The sequence below is a fragment of the Dermacentor silvarum genome, chromosome 5 (assembly GCF_013339745.2).
Source record: "Dermacentor silvarum isolate Dsil-2018 chromosome 5, BIME_Dsil_1.4, whole genome shotgun sequence".
NCBI lineage: Eukaryota > Metazoa > Arthropoda > Arachnida > Ixodida > Ixodidae > Dermacentor > Dermacentor silvarum.
In genome coordinates, this window is record NC_051158.1 from 37594897 (window position 1) to 37617766 (window position 22870).

Sequence of the window (22870 nt, forward strand, 5' to 3'; positions counted from 1 at the left end):
TGCTCCTAGCAGACGACGTGCTCGTAATCGAAATGATTGAAAAGAGTGTGTCATCATTTTGCCGTCACCAAAACAACGTCACCGCTTGCCGATTGGCTGCTCTCTCCTTCCGCTGTCACAAATTTTGCTCACTGCCACTTTGTGACGTCGCAGCAACTGAACAGAACGCGAAACGAACAAATATCTCCGATCGCGCCCCAGCCGGGCCCCAGTCTCTAGCGGCTGAGACAGTCGGTTGGTTGCAGACGGTGAGGGCGCGTGTGCGCAGTGCGCAGACAGTTTTTCTGCACCGCCGGTGCTCAAGGAAACGCCGCTGAAATTTTCGACCAAGAAAGCTCTCAAAGATTTCCGCTATGTTTCTCGGAAGAAAATTCAAGTGCGAATAACTTTCGGCACCACCCTGTGCAATCCAAGAAAGCGGTGGAAAAAAGCCCGGACGAAAAAAAAAAGTTTCCGCGTTCCGAAGGACGAAAGGTGCGTACGATGTCTCATACAATGCCTGTTTTCTTTAGGAGCATGAGTACCCGTTTGCACGAACGCGCCATTACGATTGCCCAGCGCCAATGAAGATATACACAATTCATTCAAAGTCAAACCAATTTACGCAGTTACTGTAAGCCTTAATGTTGCGGATACTATGCGGAATGTATATGAAGCTTATGTCTTTCTGCTTTAACTACCCGAAGTAACACAATGGCTATGAGAAACGCTCTGGTGTAGGCCTCGTGGTTAAGTTTGACCGATTCGGGTTCTTAAACGTGCACCTAAAGTTGGACACATGGGCGTGTTTGACACTCCGGTCGCTAGTAAAGGCCTAGAACAAGGCCTAGAACTGTGGCCTAGAACAAAATCGGCGACCCCGTACTTCGCAGCACGTCATAGTCACTGAATCACCCGTGGTGGGTAAACCACTGATTTCTGTCAGCAACGTAAGAACATATTGCGGGGCTAGTCAGCACTCATGACAGTAAATCAGTAGATTATTTCTCTAAACAGACGTTATTCGCACAGAATACACACGGTGCGTGTCCCGTTTACGCATTTACTATTCCTTCTGTTGTCTTTTTCGCGCTAGAATCTACTTATTTGCTGTCGCCAACCCTTGTGATTGGTTGTGATGGCAATCTGCCTGTCTCAAAGTCTACTGAGGTGGCTTGCACGGAGCATACTACATGTGTGAGTAAATTTACGCTCAAACTCCGTGATGGCTTAGTGGCAATGGCGTTTTACTTCTGAGGAGGAGGGCGTAGGTTCGATTCCCTAATGCGCCGGACGCACTTCGGTGGGGCGACGTACAAAAAATAACAATAAAGCACGCTTGTGAACTGGTTGAAAGGCACGTGAACGAACTCCTGAAGGTCAAAATTCATTGGGGCCCTCACGACCTACGGCATATCTTAGCTGCAGTGCTGCCATTGAAAGCTGAACTCAGTGAATCAATCGATCGATCAAATCTAGCCATGGTTGAAATGCCTTATGAAAGTGACACCAAGTCGTAGCACATTATTCAGTTTGACGATTGACAATATCTTTAAGTTTCATGCAAGTCTCATTCATTTGTCACTCGAAAAATTACAATGTGAGGGAAGTCGCGCGAATATCTTTAAGAAGCGCGCAAATCTGCCGGCGATCAAAATGCTGCATGCAAGCCACTCCCTTGGACTTGACGCGAATGAGAAACTTCCAAGTTACTGGCGATGCCAAGCAATGAACATTGGAAACGCTCTCGGTAAGGCTTACTTTTGCAGGTTTGAGCACTTTGTAGTCACTTTGAGACCCACTCGCGACGCCGTTGCCATGAACTCTGGAGCTACTTCTGGGCCGAGTCGCAGAAGCGTCGACGAGCCAACGTTGCGAGCACTGTTGCCAGACGTCGAGCTGCATACACGAATGAATGAGGGCGACAGGCCGTGTATGATGCCGAAATGCTGTGTAACGACTTCCTTTGCGGCGTTGGCACAAAGAGTGCAACGCATCCTCATCAAGCAGTTTCCGATCACTGCATCCGCTATGAGCGATCGATTTGACTTGATTTATATTAAAACATTGGAGCTCTTCGGAACTTTCGTTGCGGGCATTTCTACAACATTTGCATGTCTAATGAATTCACGAAAATGACACGGAGAAATGGGCAAATGACAAAAGCACACACATACAGTGACGAGCGGTTAGCATCAGCGCGCTTGAATCGATGGGCAATGTTTTTGCGTGGCAAGACATTTGGTACGATGTGCACATAAGTGTTTCGGTAAAGAAAACAAGGGCAGTTGAAGATAACCATGAAATATACAAAATATACTATGCTTTGGTAGCGAACGCAAGCGTCGCACTGCGGCTGCTGGTCGCAGACACGTGTCCGTCCGGTCGTTTGCTGGTAGGTTCAGATCTGCGACACCTTCTACATAGTAATAAATGCGTCATATTTTGCGGCTTAAAGTATGAGACTTAACGTTACGTCGAAGAATACATGACGTATACCTATGTCGTTCATTCGTATATGACGCACTACTTTTTGATTGTGAATGCGAGAAGTGACATAAGTATCTCTAACATTCGTAGTGTTGCCTGCTATGTACGAAACGGTTCACTGTAGTACAGAACACTCGAACCGTTCGCTTTAAGGTGAATCGACACTGCAGGAGCGTCATCGTGCGGACAGAATTCGGCCGATACGCCTGTCACTTACCCGAAGTCGATGCGTCAGATCCGCCAGAGCGTCGACTTGGACTGCTGTTGTGGGCGTCACGGACACCAGCCGGTGCCTGGTCGAGCAAGGTAAGCGAATTTAAACAGCGTAGAAGGCGGCGACTCCACAAGAAACGATACGCGGGCAGCGCTGCCTTGCAACCACGAGAAATGTTTAGGTTCGAGTGAAGAAATACGTAGCGTATAGTAGCGTGCTTTACTGCAAACTGCGCAGGTTACGTAAGAGGGGAAAAACTCTGTGGCGATTCCGTGGTAAATGCGAGAAAAATGCGTTAGCAGTACGTTTCACCTCCTTGATTTCCCATGATCCACGATTGGAACCGCGTTCTTCAGCAGATTGCACAGTGTTAGCATGCACTTCGCTCTTCAAGGAGCGAAGTGCATGCAACTGATGATGATGGTCCGGAGCAGGCTACCCGGGCGGTTGATATATATATACATAGGGAAATTGGTGTCGGTCTCGGGCAGACTTGCACGCAACGAATTACATGTAATTAATTATACATTCCTTGTAATCATGCACGTCTTTCCGTAAATTTGTAATTTAATGATTACTTTGTTTACTCGGTAAGATTTGTTGAAATTCAATTACTTTTCTCGGTAACCACTTACATGTAACAAGTTACAAGTTACATTTTTGACGAAACGAGCTATACTAAGCGATGCAGCTTTGATCACTTTATTTTGGCGGAAATCACAGTGTCCTAAACGATGAAAAGATGCACAAGGGTTACCTCCTTGCCACAATCGGCGTAGTGCAGCTGCGCTTCAACGCCTGAATATTGCCGGCTTGCAGATTTGCACAACTAACTTGAAAGGCTTACCTCTGAGCTTTTTTCTCATAATAAAGTTATCGAAGTGCTTTGAAGCGGCCTTCACAGGCGGTAATCGCTGCTACTCCATTATTCTTCGTTTAGTGCCCTATACGACCTCTCGGCCGTTAAACGAATATGTTTTCATGTGTGTTTTGCTTGAACATTAGCAGAATTTAAAAAAAAATGCCAGTGGCACGTAGATGGCACAAATCTCCTTATTAACTTGGATCCCTCGGAGAGGAGGACAGTAGACTAAAAATCTATATGCATCTTTGACAAATTAATAAAGTTTCACTAGTAATCTTTTTTGACTAATTTCTTTAGGGCACATCTTGCAATACACGAATTGAAGCCAGTGATTTCACAAGGCACCTACACTTCGAACAAACTTTGCAATTAGCACCAGTTTTGAGATAACCGCAGTTAAAATTCAGGTAGAATTTCACTGTTCCACTCACTTAAACAAAACGGCGTTTTATGCATTGAAGCTTAAAGGTTACTGGAACACCAACGCATTTCATTGCTAGCTTTGCGAACGCAAATCACGAAAGTGTTGTCATCATCAGAATCCATTACAAGGGGATATCACTTTCGGAGAAGGTCATTAAAGAAGGATCTCGAATGCTTGTTTTTAGGAAGCACTCGAGATCCTTCTTTAATGACCTCCTTTCATGAGATCCTTCTTTCTTTTTTTTCTCAGGCAGTAGTGTGCTGTTATAGTTGCTCGTAACAAAAGTTGGCATTAGTGTTTTATATGTAAAAACACATATACTACACTACCCTCACAATACTCACATGTATCGTCAATGACATCCCTTGTGGTACCCATATTGTATCTTGTCTTTTGTGTCATAAACCGTAACTTTGTACTTTCGCATAATAAGTCAACCCGACTTTCGTTGATCCCATTGTGAAACTTATTGTTTAACAGCTCTATTGTATAACCTTCCTATAAATGTGTATCTCGTATTACGAAACCTATATTGTTGTATGCTGGAATTTGTCTTGCATAATGCTGTTACTGTACAAGTTCCTGGTATTTTTCCTCTGCCCGGTAAACAATTAGCACATGGTGTTAGGGGCCTAGTCACGTCCCTCATGCCGTCACCTATCGCCTCAGCATCATGACAGGCAGGTATCCATGCATTGTCAAGTAAACGCATTGCCATTGTCAAGTAACCAGCTACCATTCATAAATTGCAATATGTAGGATGAAGTTGTTTGGTAAAATGTTAATTAGCAAAAATTTGTTAGTCAAATATTCAGTAGATTTCTAAAGCAAATAACGCCCGACTTTCGAGAGTATTCTCTATAACGATGCATAATTGTGCTACATGCCATGGGTGTTTTTTACAAATTCTGTTAAGGAAAAAAAAGGACCCCCCGTATATGTGTCACATATAAACCTATTTTTTGCGATTGTAAGACGCGAATAGTATCGCAGTGCTGAATATTACGCACATAGCTTTATACGAAATTATTACAGATTGTCCCACCCTTTCAAGGAACGGGGAGGTATGCTCGCATCTGTTACATTTAGTCGTTTATGTCTAAATTGATAACGAGGAAAAGGCACCGGGAATTAAGAGGTCCATTAGATGGTGGACAACCAATTAAAACTGATCTTTATAGAGCGGTGGCAACTTCCGATGTTGATACCAGGAGATAACCTATGGGAGATTGTTTCACTTTTTCACTGGCCCTGTCGGGCGCGTCTTCCCCCAATCTTGTAAGGAAGGTGTTCGTACGTTACAACAGAGCCCTTCTCTCCAGCTAGCGAGATTTCAGTGCTGCTGCCTGATGTCTTCGCAAGAAAGCCAGGGAAAATTATCGAACAAAATTTTGAAAATCAGCTCGTAGTGAAGATAAACAACGTGTGGAGCGCTCAAGAAGAGGCATTGAAATAGCCAGGACAGCTAGTTCTATTTACTGTATTTGTGCAACATTAGTAAAGTAGAGAGGAAATTAACCTTGATGTAATCGATTACTTTTTAGTAATTGCTCGGTTACATTCGCGGAGCTGTATTCGGTAGCCGTAATCAACAAAATTTTTGAAAGAGGTAATTGTAATCGTAATCGGTTACTCTTTATCTGTAACGCGTACAAGTCTGGTTCCGAGGTAAGCTTTCCTCTTATAAGAGCAGCGGTGTGCTAAAACTCTCTGTATAGTATATACGACCCCAGTTAGGCCCGTCTAAAGGCTGCAGTACATTCACTGTTTTGTTGCAACTACTGCTTACCCCGTGTAGTCCACTGGGCCTGCCTCGCTTGGGGCAGGCAACGTCCAGAAGCCGCGAACACTGACCAGGAAGATCGCGATTAGGTCTAAGTGCCAGCGAGCCATGTCTAACACACTGCGGTTCGTCTGAACAAATCTCAGCGCTCCCGGAACTGGCCCCTTTATTGCCGTAGCGACAAAATCTCCGGTATTATCTAACATGCTCGTCAAGGCTTTCTCAGAAATCGCGCTATAAGGTGTACTATAATTGAATTATTTTCAAGGTGCGGTGTGTAATGTGCACTGTCGGAAACAATTTGTTTCATATCTGAGGCTATTGTAGGCGCAATTCTCAGTGTGGGTCATCGCAAATATCTCAAGGGCGTCTTTATTATCAGTCGCTCGGTCCAACACAAGGTAGCAGCCGCATTGTCTGCTGTGGTGAGGGGATAAATCTACGATAATCTGGCGGGCGTCAATCACCTCCGCCGCTGACTTTGAGCCGGAAGCCTAGACACAGTAAAACAAACAAACAAACGACACAAAAATGCGCTTCACGGGAAGATGTAGTCTTGAAGGGGTGATAATTAGAATACAGCGCTGCAGAGTTAGGAAAGACACACAACTTTAACACGAGAACAGACGAGGAATGATTAACAGCTGGTGAACAAGAGAAGTCTTGCTATTTGGTTGCATCAAGGTCATCAATCAAGGCCATATGGTTACATCAAGGCCATTTGGTTACATCGAGGTAATCAAGGCCATTTGATTACACCAAGGCCACCCCTCAAGGCCATTTAGTTACATTATAAAGGTATACTGTAAGGACGCGGTACCAAAGAAAACAAAATTGAGCAATAAACATGACAAATAATATACAGTGTCTTAGGTGTACGTGTAGTCGACTTCTTCCGAATCTGTTATATTACGCTCAAGTTCCGGGCGTATCGTAATGATGACAGCAGTGGCGCTTTTCCGACGAGAGGTCTACTTATGTCAATGGCGTTACCTGCCGCGTTAGAGTAGTGGCTATGTTGTTGCGCTTCTGAGCTCTAGGTCGTGGGTTCGAGTCCGGCCGCGGATGCTGCATTTAGATAGAGGTGAAATGCAAAAATGCTCGTGTACTCAAAATTAGGCGCATGTAAAGAATTCCAGGTGGCCAAAATTAATCCGGAGTCCCCCCACTACGGCGTGCCTCGTAATCAGATTTCGGTTTTGGCATGCAAACTCACAGAATTTAATTTATAATTAAAGTTAACACAGAGTGCGAAACGTACGGCATGTCTGCCCGGCAACTGACCATAAAGAGGTCTGCTGGGCACCGACCCAGTGAACAAACATCCGCGACATTATTATTATTTTATTTTGATCTCCGTATGAACCATTGTTTCGCGAATGGCTTCATGGTTTGTTTACGCCGGTATAGTGACCGCGACCAAGCCATTGTTCTAGAAAGCCTGGCCGATACACACACCTCCGAGTTCGTGCTGCTCTAGGCATGCCGATAAATGTAACAAAACAGTTTTCCCACTGAACCTACGTTTGTGTATACGTGTTGCTTAAACTGTTCAAGCCGCCATATTATATCACCCTAAAGAGAGGTATACTGATGTTTATGCGCTGTATATGTAAATGAATGTGTCTGCCGCAGCCGGACTAGCACGTTCACCATATTTTTCCGTTCCCATTGAGCGAAAAAGCCGGTGGCGTCTGTATCTGGGAAACGGCACCTAAATTCCCATCGGCTGCCACGCCCCATCACGAGCGTGGCTCGACGGGGCAGAGCGGGCGAATCGGAACACCTGCTGCAGCGATGGCGCGCCGGGTGTTGCGTGAGGGGAGAGGGGATCGCCGCGACGCCACGTCACCAGTGCGCCTCGACGGAGCAGAGACCGTATGCGGCCTTGGCACCGCAGGCTGCAGCGGCTTGCTGGCTTGGGTGGTACGTACCACAATGGCACATTACTCGCAGCGCAAAACTCTAAGGACCGCTTAGCGGCGTTGAATTAATGCTTTCGCATTCACAACTCGTAAGAAGTGCTTAAGGTGTGCTCATTTTTCTTTCTTTTTTTACAGGTACCTGCTTTTGTTAACTCTTTCTGGTCCGAAATTTAATAATGGAGTCGCAAGCTTATATTTTGTCCATCTGAACGAGGAATTTAGTCGGAAAAAAGTTAGGAACGAAATTCGGCCAGAACTCATCTATTATGACTATCCAAAGTTTGCGAATTGCATTCTTTTGAGACGAAGACGAAGCCGGAGAAATTTAGAGGGTCTTTTTTTTTTTTCATAGCAGAGCTGCGTGAACGAGGTTACGCCCACATTTTTATACTGCGCTACCTTCGGGATCAGCCCATATTCTTAAACTGTCCTATCTTCAAGATCTACCCAAAATACGGTTCGATGGATAATCGGAAACTGGTCTGAACGCCTTCCTGAGCGAGTTGAGGGTGAGGGTGGGGCATATGCATGGTATAATTTATTGTCAGAGCCGCACTGGAGCGAAAATCTAGAATCATGCTCAACGCTCCTCGGTGGCCTGCGCCCGAGCGGCGATCATTTCCAGGGGACTTCCGGAATAGGGAGACCACCCAAGTGCTTCTGCAGTGCAACTCTCTGTACTTTTCTGATTAAATGTTTTTCCACCACCGCCACCTCCGCTGTTCAAAAGAAAGAAGGTGGAGGCGATTCCACAGCCCTTGACTGTCAGCGGTAGCTGGGCGGTGCGGAGCGTGCGAAAGGTAACACCAGCTGCCACAGTAGCGCGTGAGGTGTTGCGTGAGGGCAGAGTGCATAGCCGCGATGCCATGTCATTCTCGCTCTCGGAAGCCTGTGTTTCGCGCGCGTTCCTTGTCCGCGCAAGCTCACGCTTACGCTCTAACTGCGCCTCAGACCTAATGGAGAGGCGCCAAGCTTCTCAACACGCTCGCTTGCACGCGAGTAGTTTATAAATGGAAGGACGCTCAGCAGCGTTCACTTGTGCATTGGGCCACTCCAAAATCTCAAGTTCGCCCACTCCCAAATTTCAAGTTGGGCCACCCCCACATTTAGGTTGGCGCTCCCTTAAAGTTCAGTTGGCCCACCTACAAATTTCAAAGTGGCCCATCCACAAAGTTCAAGTTGTCCTACCCCAATTTAAGTTGTCCCACCCCCATATTTCAAATTGGTCCACCCCTACTATAAGCTGCTGCATGCATTTTCTATGGAACCCTGTGTATCTCTATGGGCATTCTCTTTTTTATTGCGATAGCAATTAAATGAACACTCCAAGCGGATTTCTGCCGTCGGCTGCGTCGTCGTCGCCGTCGTCGTGAGTTTTCGTATGAACTCCAACGGCGAGGAAATCGTCGCCGCGCGCCGTATGCTGTATGTGCGAGTAGAAGCGCGCGAGGGACGCGCGCTTTCACAGGGAGCAAACGCACGGCGGAGAGCAAACGCGACTTCTGTAGCGCGAAAGGCCGGGGAGGGGGGGGGGGGACGGGAGGGAGGGAGGGAGAGGAGGCGACGTTCAGCTGCGGCACCAAGTGCGTATTTATATAAAATCGTTGCGAGGCGAGAAGGTGGTAAAGACTTCCGACGTTGCTCGACGAGTGTCCCGTTCTGATCTCGTCGAAAACCTCCGAGCCGCCGCCAGAGGCACCGGCAACACTCACCAACGCCACGCGCTTTCGGTGCGAACGCGGGCAAAACGCCGACGGTGTCGACAACAGTTCTGGGCTTTGCTGGTGCTGCTACATGTCCAAGTTTATGCAGCTGATAAAACTACTATCCTTACTCCGTATAGCGCTCTCTACTAATTTGCTATCGCAAGTGATGCCTCGCCTTTCGGGTGAAACTGCGACATTTTAAAATTTTATTCTTGGTTGAATCCTTAGCGCTCATAAGCTACCAATCGTCTACATTTACACTATTATAGCGATTAAATGCCTTAACTTCGCTAATTACGCATTTTTGTGCAGATACAAGGCATTACACCTTTCACGTGGCGGAGCTGGGGTACTCGCCAAAGGATACTTACGCATTAAAAAAATGTCACAGTTTCGCCCTAAGGGCGAAGCAATGAATGCGATAGCAACACAGCAATGTCATACGAAGTAAGGTGAGCGGCTTTGGTAGCAATATGAATTGTAGTAAACATGAGCTGATTAAGTAAGCAGGTGTGCTGCGGCGTAAGTAGACCGACATGAAGAGAGACTCGATGACCACGAGAAGGCGCGTTTGAAACGGTGGTGTTGATGAGAAGCGCTTCCCGTGGGCAGCGCGCGTGCGAAGGGACACACCTGTAGCGCTGCACTGCCGATCCGGGCAGCATTACATGTGTAGCGTGCGTTGGAAAATGTGGCCCGACTATTACTAACTGATTGAACAAGCGTGGTGTGAGCACGCACAAACAAACATGAATAGATCACAGTGAATGACTGCAGACAACGACTGTCAAAACGCTGGCAGCAAGCGCATATATACGCCGCAGCAGCAGGCGAAGGTACGTGCGGTCTATCGCTTCAACAGAAACTGAGCGGCGAACGCATAGTGCATAAAGGTCAGAGCCGTGTGGAGATAAGAGACGGTGCGGCGAGCGACGAGCGCGGTTGTTGGCAGAGGAAAAGTGCGCCCCCCCCCCCCCCCCCCCCCCCGCTCCCTCCGGCGCTGGCTTCCCGCTTCGTTGCTTGCACGTGGGAGATTGAGTGCGTTCGCTCTCCGTGATAGCGCGCGTCCCAGCACGCTTCCGCTCGGGCATACGGCGCGCGGTGAAGATTTTATCTATACGGAACCTCACGGCGACGGCGACGCCGACGGCAGAAATCCGGTTGAAGTGTCCATATAATTGCTATCGCAATAAAACGGAAGAGATACGAAGGTGTGACAAGCGACAGTTTGTTTTGCTCCACCTGACAGACGAGACGACACAATCTCGAGCTTCCTCTGGATCGACTCTCCCAACAACTGCGGTGCGATGATGGTTTCACGCTGTTACAGGTTACAGTTTCGTCAGTACTCATTAAAAAAAAAAGCTTTGCGACGGCACCGTCAGCGGCGCCAGAAAGCTACTTGAAGTAAGGCCCGGAGATAACGTGACGTTATGCTCTAAACGACTCTGCAAAGTCACCACCTGAGGGATTCTTCATTCTAGGCCTACTATCTTTCTCAGGTTACTTGCGTGGCGTTCGTCGCTTAGTATGTGTGAGTGTGGCGTCAAAGCGGAGAGAGCAATGGGTTTCACCTATTTTTTTTGCGCACCGCGTTTAAAGTTATATACACCGCCCCCACAAGCCGACTGTCGACTGTTGTGCAACCTTAGATTTACATTTTTGTTTCTGCAAGGCCCATGTGTCATCACTTGTGATCCCTGCGGAACTATGTTTAGAGGGTCGGGCGGGATGAAGCTTTACTCAGGGACAATTTTCTGTGATAACGAAAGCAAAGCTACAGTGGCAAAGCGCGCACAAGTAAGAGAAAGAAAGAGAGAGATAAAGAGAGAGATAATTTATTTAACGGAAGTCAGAGAGGCCAGCCTGAGCTAGCGTGCTCTAGACCGCTACTCTGCACAGGGGGATGAGGGAACGGGGACGTAAAGGCTGGTTGAGGGACGATGACACAAGAGCGCTCCTGAACAACTTACCACATTATCATGCGCGCTAGCTTTAGCTGGAGAAAAGGAAACAGACGTTTTATACACAGCTGCAAAATAAGACAACATACACCGTTGTGTGTGTTGAGCTGTATTAGTGCTTTTTCTTGCGCCTTTGGGCAAAATGTGAAACCGTAGCAAGTGGAAGCTACGCTGTTTCCAGTTTCTGATTCGAGAAACCAAAAGTGCCATTAAACGCTGCCGGAATACTCGGCGTAGTAAAACATGTAAAACGTGTGGAGAAGCTCATTGCCCAGAAAGAAGCCCTTCATTGTCGCAAAAGGTTGTCGCGAGTGTAGACACTATATCTTCACCACCTGCATCATGTTTAATCGCCTCAGCAAAAGTCTGGCTTATTTCCTGGTTAGTAAGGTTCTGATGAGCACAGCTTGTCACACTTTGGTTGCAGAAGCAACCAAAGCGTATAAGCCCAGCATATGACAATGATTACGGTCCTGCAAGCCTGCTTAGTGTCGAATGGTCCTGTAGCAAGCCCTAGACAAAGGACATTGGCCTTATGCCACATAGGCAGTGAGGCAGTTGTAATTATTGGCATTTTCATCATGGTTTCGCGCAATGTTCTCGCGCCGATCGATCGCAGAGTGTAAAACATTGAATGACTGAATGTGTACATAGTTCACATGATGCACATGTCCACCTGTCGCTCGTAATGAGTTGGTATATGCAGTGCGCACTACAGATGACTTCTGGGCTGAATACCACCCTCCCATGGTTCTTTTACGTAGTGTTCGTGTTCTAGTTCGTGTCCTCGGCATTGCTGAAGTTGTGAGTGCCGCTATTTCTATCTGTGTAGTGTCCTGCAGCGCGTGAACCGCCCATTTATGCTGCGAGGCTTTTAGAAAAGCGTTTTGCAAATCATCGAGGATCAACGCCTTGTCCGCATGGCCAATATGCCATCAATATCTCACCGAAAGGGTGCATCAGCAGACACCGCCACGTAGCCATGCTGCGTTGATGGTGGTGCCAGACTGGTCACGTGATGCTCCGCGTATCGATCGCAGCAAGCGTGGCCAAGGCTTCGTAGGTCTTCATAAGTCCCGCGCTCAAGGTCGTGACCAAGGTTATTAGACCTGCGCTCAGTGACGATTGCAAGCAGCGCCGGCAGGTTTGCTTAGTATTGAATTCATTTGTTTGCGCCGCGTAGTCCGTTAAGTCTTGTAAATTTCAGTTAATTAGCTCTTCGTTCACGTCAGCCGCTGCTGCTACGTCCTGGTAAGGACTACATCAAACACGGCGAATAAGCTAAGTCGCTTTAACAAGAATGTTAACTGTACGGCAGGAAAATTACCGGACGAAGGCCGAGTGGAGGACACCAGTACCTGCCTTTGCTCCGTCATACAGTCAATGCCATATTAACCAGCAAAATATCGATCCTCGAGAAGAAAGAGACCTCGCGAGCTGCCCCCAAAATATTTTGCACCAGCATCTATAGTGGACGTCCACCCATTGTAGGGCGCCTGCCTATGGAGTTAAGGCTACACGAAAACGAGAGAAAAATAAATAAATAAAAATAAAAGACAAGAAAAATAATAAAAAGGCAATTATTGTAAACACATTCACAAAATATTGATCGCTGACAGTTAGAAGCGTTCGCGCAGTCTCGGGAAGCGCAATCGGACTTTGGTGGCCTTGTGAGAAAATGTTAAGAGCTGCCTAACTACCGACTCAACAAAGTTGCCTCGCAAACAATCAGCTCGATAAGCAACTGACTTGTTTCTTACACGTGGAAAGCTGGCATGCGTTCAGTAAGATATCCATATTGTGCAAGCTGTACGAACAAAAAATGTGCGGATGCGATGAACATATTGAAAGCCGCGTGAAGCCAGGCTTTAGTGAAGCAGTTAACTAAGTGCAACGCAACTAGCGGTGATGCGTACAATTGTGCTTACTTTCATTTGATGCCACGTGTAAAGTTCATTCAAAGTTTATGCCTAAATGAAAACACTAAATCAGGCTAATGAACTGTGTAAGTACCTACGTAGTGACGTCACGAGAAGGAAGGCGATCTCTGTCACTTGTCGAGGGAATTATGGCGATGACAGGTGCACAGACAGAAAAGTACGACACACGCGTAACCGTGTGTTACAGCGGCATATAGCAACACTGGGGACGAATTACAACAAATGATTGAGGACCTTAACCGAGAAAGTGTTTAAAGATTGATATGCAGAACACAAAGGTAGCGTTCAATAGCCTGGCAAGGAAACAAGAATTCAGGGTCGCCAGTCAGCCTCTAGAGTCTGTGCAGGAGTATGTTTATCTAGGTCAATAACTCACGGGGGACCCTCATCATGAGAAGGAATTTGCAGAAGAATAAAAAAAATGGGTTGGAGTGCATACGCCAGGCATTACCAAATCTTGACTGCATGGGAGAAAAGTGTACAACCGCTGCATTCTGCCGGTGCTAATATAAGGAGCAGAAACTTGGAGGTTAACAAAGAAACTCGTGAACGAGTTAAGGGCTGTGCAAAGAGCGACGGAACGAAAAATGTTAGGCGTAACGTTAAGAGAAAGGAGGCGAGCGGTGTGGATCAGAGAATAAATGGGCATATCCTATATTCTAGTTGACAATAACAGAAAAGAATGGAGCGGGGGACAGAGCGGGGCAGGTCATGTAATGCGTGGGGTAGATAATAGGTGGAACATTACAGTTACAGAATGGGCGCCAAGCGCAGCCGATGACGGCACATAATCAGGTGCGATGACAAAATTAGGAAATTTGCAGGCGCACGTTGGAATTGGCTAGCGCAAGACAGGAGTAATTGGAGATCGCAGAGAGAGGCCGTCGTCCTGCAGTGGACATAAAGATAGGCTGATGATGATGACGATGATAACCTTTCTGGAGGATTGGCCGAGAATGAGCGCACATCTTGTGGCGCATGCCAGATGACGAAATCAAAAGAAAATGTAGCTAATCACAGAATCCACTGAACATAATGCGCTATTACATTAAGAGATTGGTGTGGTTTAGAAGTATCTAAGATCCGTCAATAAATGTTGAGGTTTTATTTGGAACTTATATTTTATGACACAGAACAGGGATACGCTCACTGGCATTACATTGTCGGTCAGCGTACAAAGGTTAAATAAGCCTGTTTGCTGATGCGTACCTGCATTCGGCGCACATATACCTTTTGTATGTTGTGTGCATATCCACAAACATACGTTGCGATATACCGACCGACCCAGCAACAGACAGCAGCCATAGTACATCGGCAGCAGCCACGCCATACGACAGAAGTATAGGCAAGGAAATTGTCGCCTTAAAAAACTTACCGATGCCTTGACGGCGCATTCTGTAGCACTTTCTCACGCGGTACCAATACAAAGTACCTCGTATCGAAATCGCATGAGACAGAGTCTGAAATCGTTTATTTGGGGCTCTTTTGTTTATGCCGCTTGTCGTTTCCATGAAAACTTGACGATGGTGATAATCTTGCAGTATGCCGCCGCTGGCGTTCAAGGTCGTGCTGATAGAAGCACTGATATTTCTTTTGCCCGTATAGACACTTTTGGAGACGGGCTGCAAGAAATGACCTTGGTCTATAGGAGGAGATGTGCTCGCTGCAGGCGGACCTAGCCTTGCAAAAGTTGCCGGAGATTGATCCGGCCGAAAGCCACTTATCAAGAGCTACCTGGATAGAGTTTGAAGCCCATCACGCTACACCTTGTAGCACAGGGGCATCTGCTAACAGAAGGGCGAGGATGAATTTGAACCGGTGCGCCACAGGCTACGATCCGTCCATTCCACGTCGTGTTTCGCGTCTTGTAAGTAAATTCACTGAAGCGAGAGATGGCCCCTCCAAAATTGACAATTTGCTCCCGGGAGGACACTTGATATTTAGGAGAGAGAGAGGTGTTTCGGTGACGATATCTTCGGTTGACTACCCAGTACTGAGTAAGGGGAAAGAAGTACAATAGATGAGAAAAAGGAGGGAAGAACAGACATTATAAAACTGTTTGTTGGGCGCTGTCACGCAGTTTGTGAAGGCGTGTTATGCTGATGCAGTGTCAGTGTCCCACTGAGACATACAAAGTCTTGCAATGCGCAGTGCTGCGCATTCACAATTTGTCGCACAATCAGCTACCTTTTATAGCAGCGCAGCGTCACTTTTACAGCGGCTCGCGATAATGTCCGTGGTACAGTGCAAGAGAGTGTGAATGGCGAGCCGTGGTCTAGGCGATAGCCGCCCTGATCCCTTCCCACGTCTCCCTAACGGTGGGGAAGATGTCCTTCGCCGGGAGCAGGAAACCCAGGTTCCCCTCGAACCTGAACCAGGACGGCTGAAGTTCCAGGGCGAAGGACTTCGTGATGCCCATCTTCTCGTAGGCCCAGTCCACGCTGCTCCCGGATACTTGGTCTGGAAAGTGGCATCGCGGAACCTGTAGTTTCCAATTCGCTCATTTCAGTCAAAGATCGCGGCGGACGCCGCACTGTCGTATCTTCTTTTTTTTTCGGTCTCCACTATATGTGACAGTGATTCAGTCATAGTATGGGTCGTATACTTCATAGAATAATAATAATAATGAAAAAAAAAACACTACACGGCCGTCCTATAGGGCAAAAAAAAAAAAAAAGAGGCCCGTTCGCGTTATATGCATCTCCGCTTGGCGCAACGTGTTCTTAAGGCAGATTTACGCTCGAGCCGCCCAGCGCCGCAAGCCGCACGCGTGCGGTCGTACGAAAAATTGCACATGTTGAACGCTTGTGCACAAATTTTGGTTTACACTCTGCACACAGTGTAAATGGTACACAGTGTAAACCACACACAGTGTAAATCGAGATTTGTGCGAAGGTGTTCGACATATGCAATTTTTTCGCACGACCGCACGCGTGCGGCTTGCGGCGCTGGGCGGCTCGAGCGCAAACAGTGCCTCTCGAGGGTGCTGCGATTCAGCACGACAGCTTCTCCGCGTGCCCTATAGATGGCGTTTTGCGACAACGGATGTGACCGTTCATACGTGCACGAGAAACGTAAAAAAGAACAAGCTTGGTGACATCGGCCACTGCCAAATTTCGAATTTGATTATCATGTATCCATCCATCCATAAGGCGGCCATTGGTTAACGCTGTCCGTGTTATGTAAGCTGTACACGCTAACGATAGCCCTACGCAATCATTTGCCCCCGTACTAGTATGTAAAGTTCTTGGTGAATTTACGATTCCAGAAAAGTAATAGTGAATTAAAATAAGCACGCACATCACGTTTTTGTTTTGTTTTTTGTTTTTACTCAAGGGTAGATTTGTCAGATTTATAAACGTTCCATGGGATAGTTCTGCCCAACTCCGCCGACAGGTGGGACGCTCTTTTAGCTCCATGGAAAAAAAAAATCCGATTAACTTGCTGTTTTCAGTAAAAGCTAATAAAGTATATGTACAGCTACAGCGGAAAAAAGATTAGCACAAGTGGCCCATGACCGGAGCAAGGAAAGTTGCGGTACGCGGTGCTCTTGTTGCCGTGCGCACTGGTATCTAAAGTGCCATATGATTCAGTGCTTCACAAAGGAGGTGCCTGGCACTCTCGTTTTCGGCGTGCTCGGGCACAACAGCGTCGCGTGCCGCAATTGATCTGCTCGGGTGATCAGACACTTGTGCCAATCTTTTTCGGCTGCAGCTGCACATTGTTTGCATAACGTTGGATCGAAACGATATAACGGCTTAATACGAGTGTGGAGAAGCCGCCTAAACGACAAACGAAGTATATTTGCTGAAGATTGTTCGGAAGACAATTACCGCTGCGGGGAGTGTGCAGTAGCAGCAAGGCGTGAAGTTGTACACTTACATATCGTCTTTGCAACTGGTCCAACCGTGTATACTGTGCCCTGAACTCTTTTGATAGCTTCCTTCGCCCTTAGTGAGATGTTCATCTGAAAAAAAAGGACACAAAAAAGGACAATAAGTAGCTCACGTCATCCTGATCGCAACGGCCAGCGTTCGAAATTTCATGAACACGTTTGGTCGGAGCTGTCCGCCAGTGGGCTGCGTAAAGGGCAGAGGCGGATGGGTCCGTAATTAATTGCGTGGCATTTTTCATATTTCGCAGGCTTTCTTTTTTCACCTTGAAAAATTAAGCGCGCTGATTGTACCTTGCTGAAGACATCCCAATTTTATGTTTCGTATAATTGTCTACAACTTCTTAACTTACGCTTTGTCAATTGGCAATGATTAACAAGTAAGGTTAGCATTTGCAAATAACTAAATGAGTGTAATTAACCAAAACTACTGATTGCTCAACTCGACTGTGAACAATACGTACTTCGTTTTGTTCGCACCAGATGATTGATCAAATTTTTTTTAGAGCACGGCTAATGTTAGCAAGCATACCGAGTATGTATAGCTGTCACTGTAAAGAAAGTTTATTCTACCATATGAGTTTAACTTAAACAAGCGTGCTTTGCCGTAAAGAAGTTCGGTTAACATAAGAAGTTGATTGAAACGTTGCGAAGTACCTTTAACCTAAACAACGTAGTGCTACGGCTACACGTAACAAGAGTTTACCGTAAAGCAGAGAGTTTAAACTAAGCAAGTGAGCTCAACGCAAACAACTGCGTTTAACCTAAAGAAGTTTACAAGCTTAAAAGTTCATTGCTTCAAAGCGGTTACAAGTTTGGAGAGATACGAAATACAAACGGAGGTCCCATAGTCAAAGACTGTATTGGGACCTTCGGTCAAGGTATCAAAATAAAGCAGTGTCACGAGTTTAACGAGCAGGTCAGAGAGTAGAATAAATATAAGAGAACCAGTTGAACGGAAATACACACAAAAATGGCTTTAAAGTGAACAATTGAGTTTAAGCTATACAGGTGAGTTCAAACTAAGCCAGTGAGTATAACCCAAATAAGGATGCTTCTCATTAAGTTCTAAGCATGTTTACCCTAATGAAGTGAGTTTAACCTAAAGTAGTGAGTTAATCTAACGTGGAGAAGTTAGTTTAACTTAAGGAACCGCCTTTAACCTAAGGAGGTGAGGCTTGCCTATAAAAGGCTATTAAACCTGAACGAGCCGGTTAAACGTAAAATACTGCGTTAAAAATAAAGCATTGGGTAACCAACGCCAGCGATAGCTTGCATTCGTCAACCCGGTCCAGTGATGGACAACTCACCAGCTGGTTGTACTCTGGAACGGGGTCGCCGCTGTAGGCATAAGGGAACATCCAGAGCTGACCAAAGCTATGTAACAGAGAAGTAGAACTCGGTGCGACCCCGGGTGGCCCACAGAGCGTCCCGAACGGCCCGGGACTCAGGTTCCGAGAAGGCGTAGTCGCCACAGTAGGTCTCCTGGCAGGGATTGCTGCTGGCGCGGGTTCCTGTAGCACATTAATTAGAGTTTTAGCTTGTTTGTAAATTTACTACTGCCCTTTGCGACGCAATACCGGGCTGCCGGAGACGTGAACGTGAGCGGCCGGATTGGTGGCGCCACCTGGTATTGCAGAGTCTAACCAGAGAGAACACTGCTGTATTATTGCAGTAAGCTACCTTATTCTATTTATCCGCTGGTGTAATGCGGCTGCAGCTATGTAGTCTTTAAGACGCAGCTTTGATGTTAAGCTTTTTCGGGCAAGGTCACCTGTGTAACGAGTAAGCATATGTCTAACGCAAAGGTTGGACAATGTGCCACAGGATGTCACTACCAGCGTGTACTCTGCCGTTCATGTCTTCGGTAAATCGCGTATAATGCGCAAATTAATACGTTTTCGGACAAGCTATGCCTCTAGGTACAGCCTCCATCATACTTAACTCTAACACGCGTAAAGCACCCGTTCGTCTTTCCTGCTTAAACCGCTAGAGAAGAATCTTGGTTGTTCTGGTTTTATGTGATGGGGGCCGTACGGTAGGGTGAACTCTTAAAGGGAACACTCAGGTATCCAGCTGTCAATTAGCTCTGAGATATGCCATGGACGCCTGTAGACTCGCGTTTATAGTGATAGCATTTCTGGTGCACTTCACCCACTTGGCAGTGCACTCACACACAGCGTCTTAAAGCGCAAGCGGTCACGGGGGGAAGAATGCGAGTGACTGGCACGTGACGCAGGAGTCAGACGTTTAAGAGAGAGCGACTTTGGCACGAGAGAAGCATGCAGGTGGTCGGGGCCTAATAGTTACAGCATTGGGCTGCTGTGCTGGAAGACAGAGGCTTGATCCCAGCATCAGTTACGCTACGCCTTTCTTAATAGCCTTATAGGTGGACCTTACGCACTTTGGAGGCATCTAACCGAAAACTCGAGGAGGTGTGCTGAGTGCACGCGAGCATGTCACAGTGCGCGCGAAACCGCAAGGTTGTAAGAGATACGAGGTACATATAGAAACGTCCGTTTGATAATCGAGAGTGTGCAACATCTCACAAGTGGCGCAGCTGTTGAGATGTTGCAATCATCACAATCTATGTATGCCATTGCGTACTTATAGATAGTTGGCGGTGCTCAGTTCAGGCCTAGTTTCTTGCTTACGCCTCAATGTCTGCCTACTGAATCATGTCAGTCACCTTTACGCGGCATAGTCTAAGAAACATATTACAGGTATAATATTTTCAATATCTGTGAAGTGTTCCCGTTAGGAGTGGACCATAGTGCACAACCGCGATGTACAACAGCCTCCTGTGAAGGATGTGACAGGCCTCGTGGCACAACTGCCAACAGAACTACCCCCCCCCCCCCCCCTTCCCTTCCTTTTTCATTGTTGCTTGGCTCCGATGGGGCAACGGAAATGAAACAAAACACGACGTATAGTGGAAACAACACGACTACATACACTAAACAACCGGACCGATATCTGACGTTGTGGCCACATTGCATGACACTGATTACAAACACTACAGCACAAACACTGATTACAAACACTCCACTTCTTACATTTATCAGTGATATTGTCCTTGATCACCCTGTCCACGTTAAGTTATAATGTTATGAGCCACCTATCATGTGGACGAAAAAGAAGTTGCATAGCAAACGAGAAAGAGGGCGCGGGCTGTGCCACCGCCCGCCATCTTTGTCATTTTGGTGCCACTGCCTGTCACTGTGCAAATATTGTACATAAACACTTTTTGACATCTCCCCATAACAATATGCTGATGACTGTGTTCTCCATAAAAAGTTTATTCCGTTGAGGATCAAATCAGGCTACATAACAACCTTAAAAATGAAAAATGTTTATGTGACATGTGGAAAATAGAGATAAATTTTGATAAAACAGCATATATAATAATAACAATGAAACAAAAACCGACTCCAATAACAGAATGATATCACTAATTACGCCCTTTCTGAAGTCACATGCTACAAGTATCCGGACCTCTTGACTTCCAATAACCTTTCTTGAAAAAAAAAAAAAAGAAAAAACACTGATAATGTCTTTGCAAATGCGTTTCGTAAACTGTTCTTAAAGCGCGCATTACGCTTTGCTACACCTAAAACTCAGTCACTTGCTTATAATGCTGTTCTACGACCAATCTTAGAATATGCTGTAATGATCTGGGACCCCTATAGTAAGACCAACAATTTACAAATAAGAAAGTGTAAAAAAGATGCCGTGAGATTTATTTATAATTCCCATGGCCGTACATCCATCACAGACCTTATAAGAAAAGCGGTCTATCGTCCTTTATCAATTGAAATCGTATTTGTCGCTTGGAATTCTTTCTCTAGTTAATGAATGGGTGCCACTGTATTGACACATCGCAAATAATTAGTTATTCCAGTGGTTACGCTACGCGCAAGCGACATTCTCTCTCAGTAAAACGATCGCTAACAGGAACTAACTGTTACAAATATTCCTATTTTGCTAGAACTAAACGGACTGGACCAACCTTGCTTGATAGTGTAGTAACACAGAATGCCTTAACAACCTGTTATGGTTTTACGCGTGATGACATCGATGAAGTACTTTTTGCTATGTATATTTGTTGTTGAAGCCTTTGCCTGAACGTATTTCTTTTTTTTTTTCGTCGCAATATGTTGCTGTATAAATATGTACAGGTATACCTACCTGCAATAGCCTTGTGTTCAAGGACTGTAGTGTAAATGAATAACATAAATAAATAAATAAATAAATAAATAAATAAATAAATAAATAAATAAATAAATAAATAAATAAAAATAAATAAAATAAATAAAAATAAATAAATAAATAAATAAATAAATAAATAAATAAATAAAAAATAAATAAAAAATAAATAAAAAATAAATAAAAAATAAATAAATAAATAAATAAATAAATAAATAAATAAATAAATAAATAAATAAATAAATAAATAAATAAATAAATAAATAAATACCGTAAAAGCCTGCATATATTACGAGACGAGATTTCGAGATAGCGAAAAGGAGAAAAAAAATCATCCACGTATAACACGCCGAAGTGCCTCCTACAATGGCACAGTTGCTGACGTTTTCTTCACCTAAAATCACCTTCCTCTTAAAGGCAACCGAACATTGCTTTCGTGGTCCAGACATTCTGCTGCTTCACAGAGTAGAAAATTCACCGACGATTACGATGTACCACCTAATGCGAAACTTGAGCGCAGCTCTATACATGTTTTCATTTCGCGATGTATTGTGGCATCGCACCAATCAGCGCACGGACTGGCAGGGCCGCGATTTGCGGCGCTGTACTGTATAGAACGGCCGCACAGCTGCAGCTTATGCAGCCGTAATCTTCACCGGGAAACGCTTGCGACGAACGCTATGCGAGAAGGCGAGCTTTCTGGTTCTTTTTTTTTTTTGACCCCCGCTCGGCCGGCGCCGCCGCTGGCGCGGATGCGTAGACGGCGCGCTCCTCTGGCGCCATCTCGTAGCTGTCGTCGCAAGTTCTTGCGTGGCACTACGCTTTTCTTCTGGCGCTGCGTTGCGCGTTCGCTTTCATCTTTCGCTGTGCTCGTTCGCTCGGTTACGCCGTGGGACAACGCCGACGCTCGCCGCCGGAACGTTATCTCGTATGCTGCGGAGGTGCGCACTTGCTTGCTATGTCAGCACACTGTGGCGGTCAAACCCACGCCGTCTCTAAATGGCGTGGGTGATGGCAACCATGCAGGAATTGAAATCAAAACTTCGAGCCCAATATTTCACAGAAATTTTCGGTTTGGATCCGCATACAGTTCGAGACGGAAATTTAGGACACTAATAATGCGAAAAGAATCCTTGTCTTATATACTGGTCCTTACGGAAATGTTGCCCATTGCTGCAGAGCACAACTTTAGAAAGAAAATATAAACGAAGTATTTTACGATGATTCTCGCCCGGTCGTCAGAAGTCTCATCGATGAATGTAATTGAATTGACGTTACTAGTCTTTAGTCGCGTTCACATTCAAACCAATCGATGCATCTGAACGATTCTGGTATATACTTTTTCAATATCCCCATTTCCTTGAAGACCCAGTGCTTAAGCATAAACTCAATGTAACAAGGATGCCAAAAACAGTGCTCCTGAAGCTCTATTTTATCTTACTTTTCAAGTAAAAGATGCATTTTTGTGGAGAAACGATAATT

At 45.8% G+C, this 22870-nt stretch overlaps 1 protein-coding gene across 1 annotated transcript in view; it reads right to left on the reverse strand.

The window, feature by feature from the left end:
* Positions 1 to 22870, reverse strand: part of LOC119454071 (carboxypeptidase A1-like) — a 54366-nt gene that overhangs the window by 13044 nt on the left and 18452 nt on the right. The window contains 4 exon segments of the mRNA XM_049667900.1: positions 15569 to 15750; positions 17173 to 17257; positions 18493 to 18564; positions 18566 to 18696. Of these exon segments, the coding sequence (XP_049523857.1) occupies positions 15569 to 15750; positions 17173 to 17257; positions 18493 to 18564; positions 18566 to 18696 (470 nt within the window).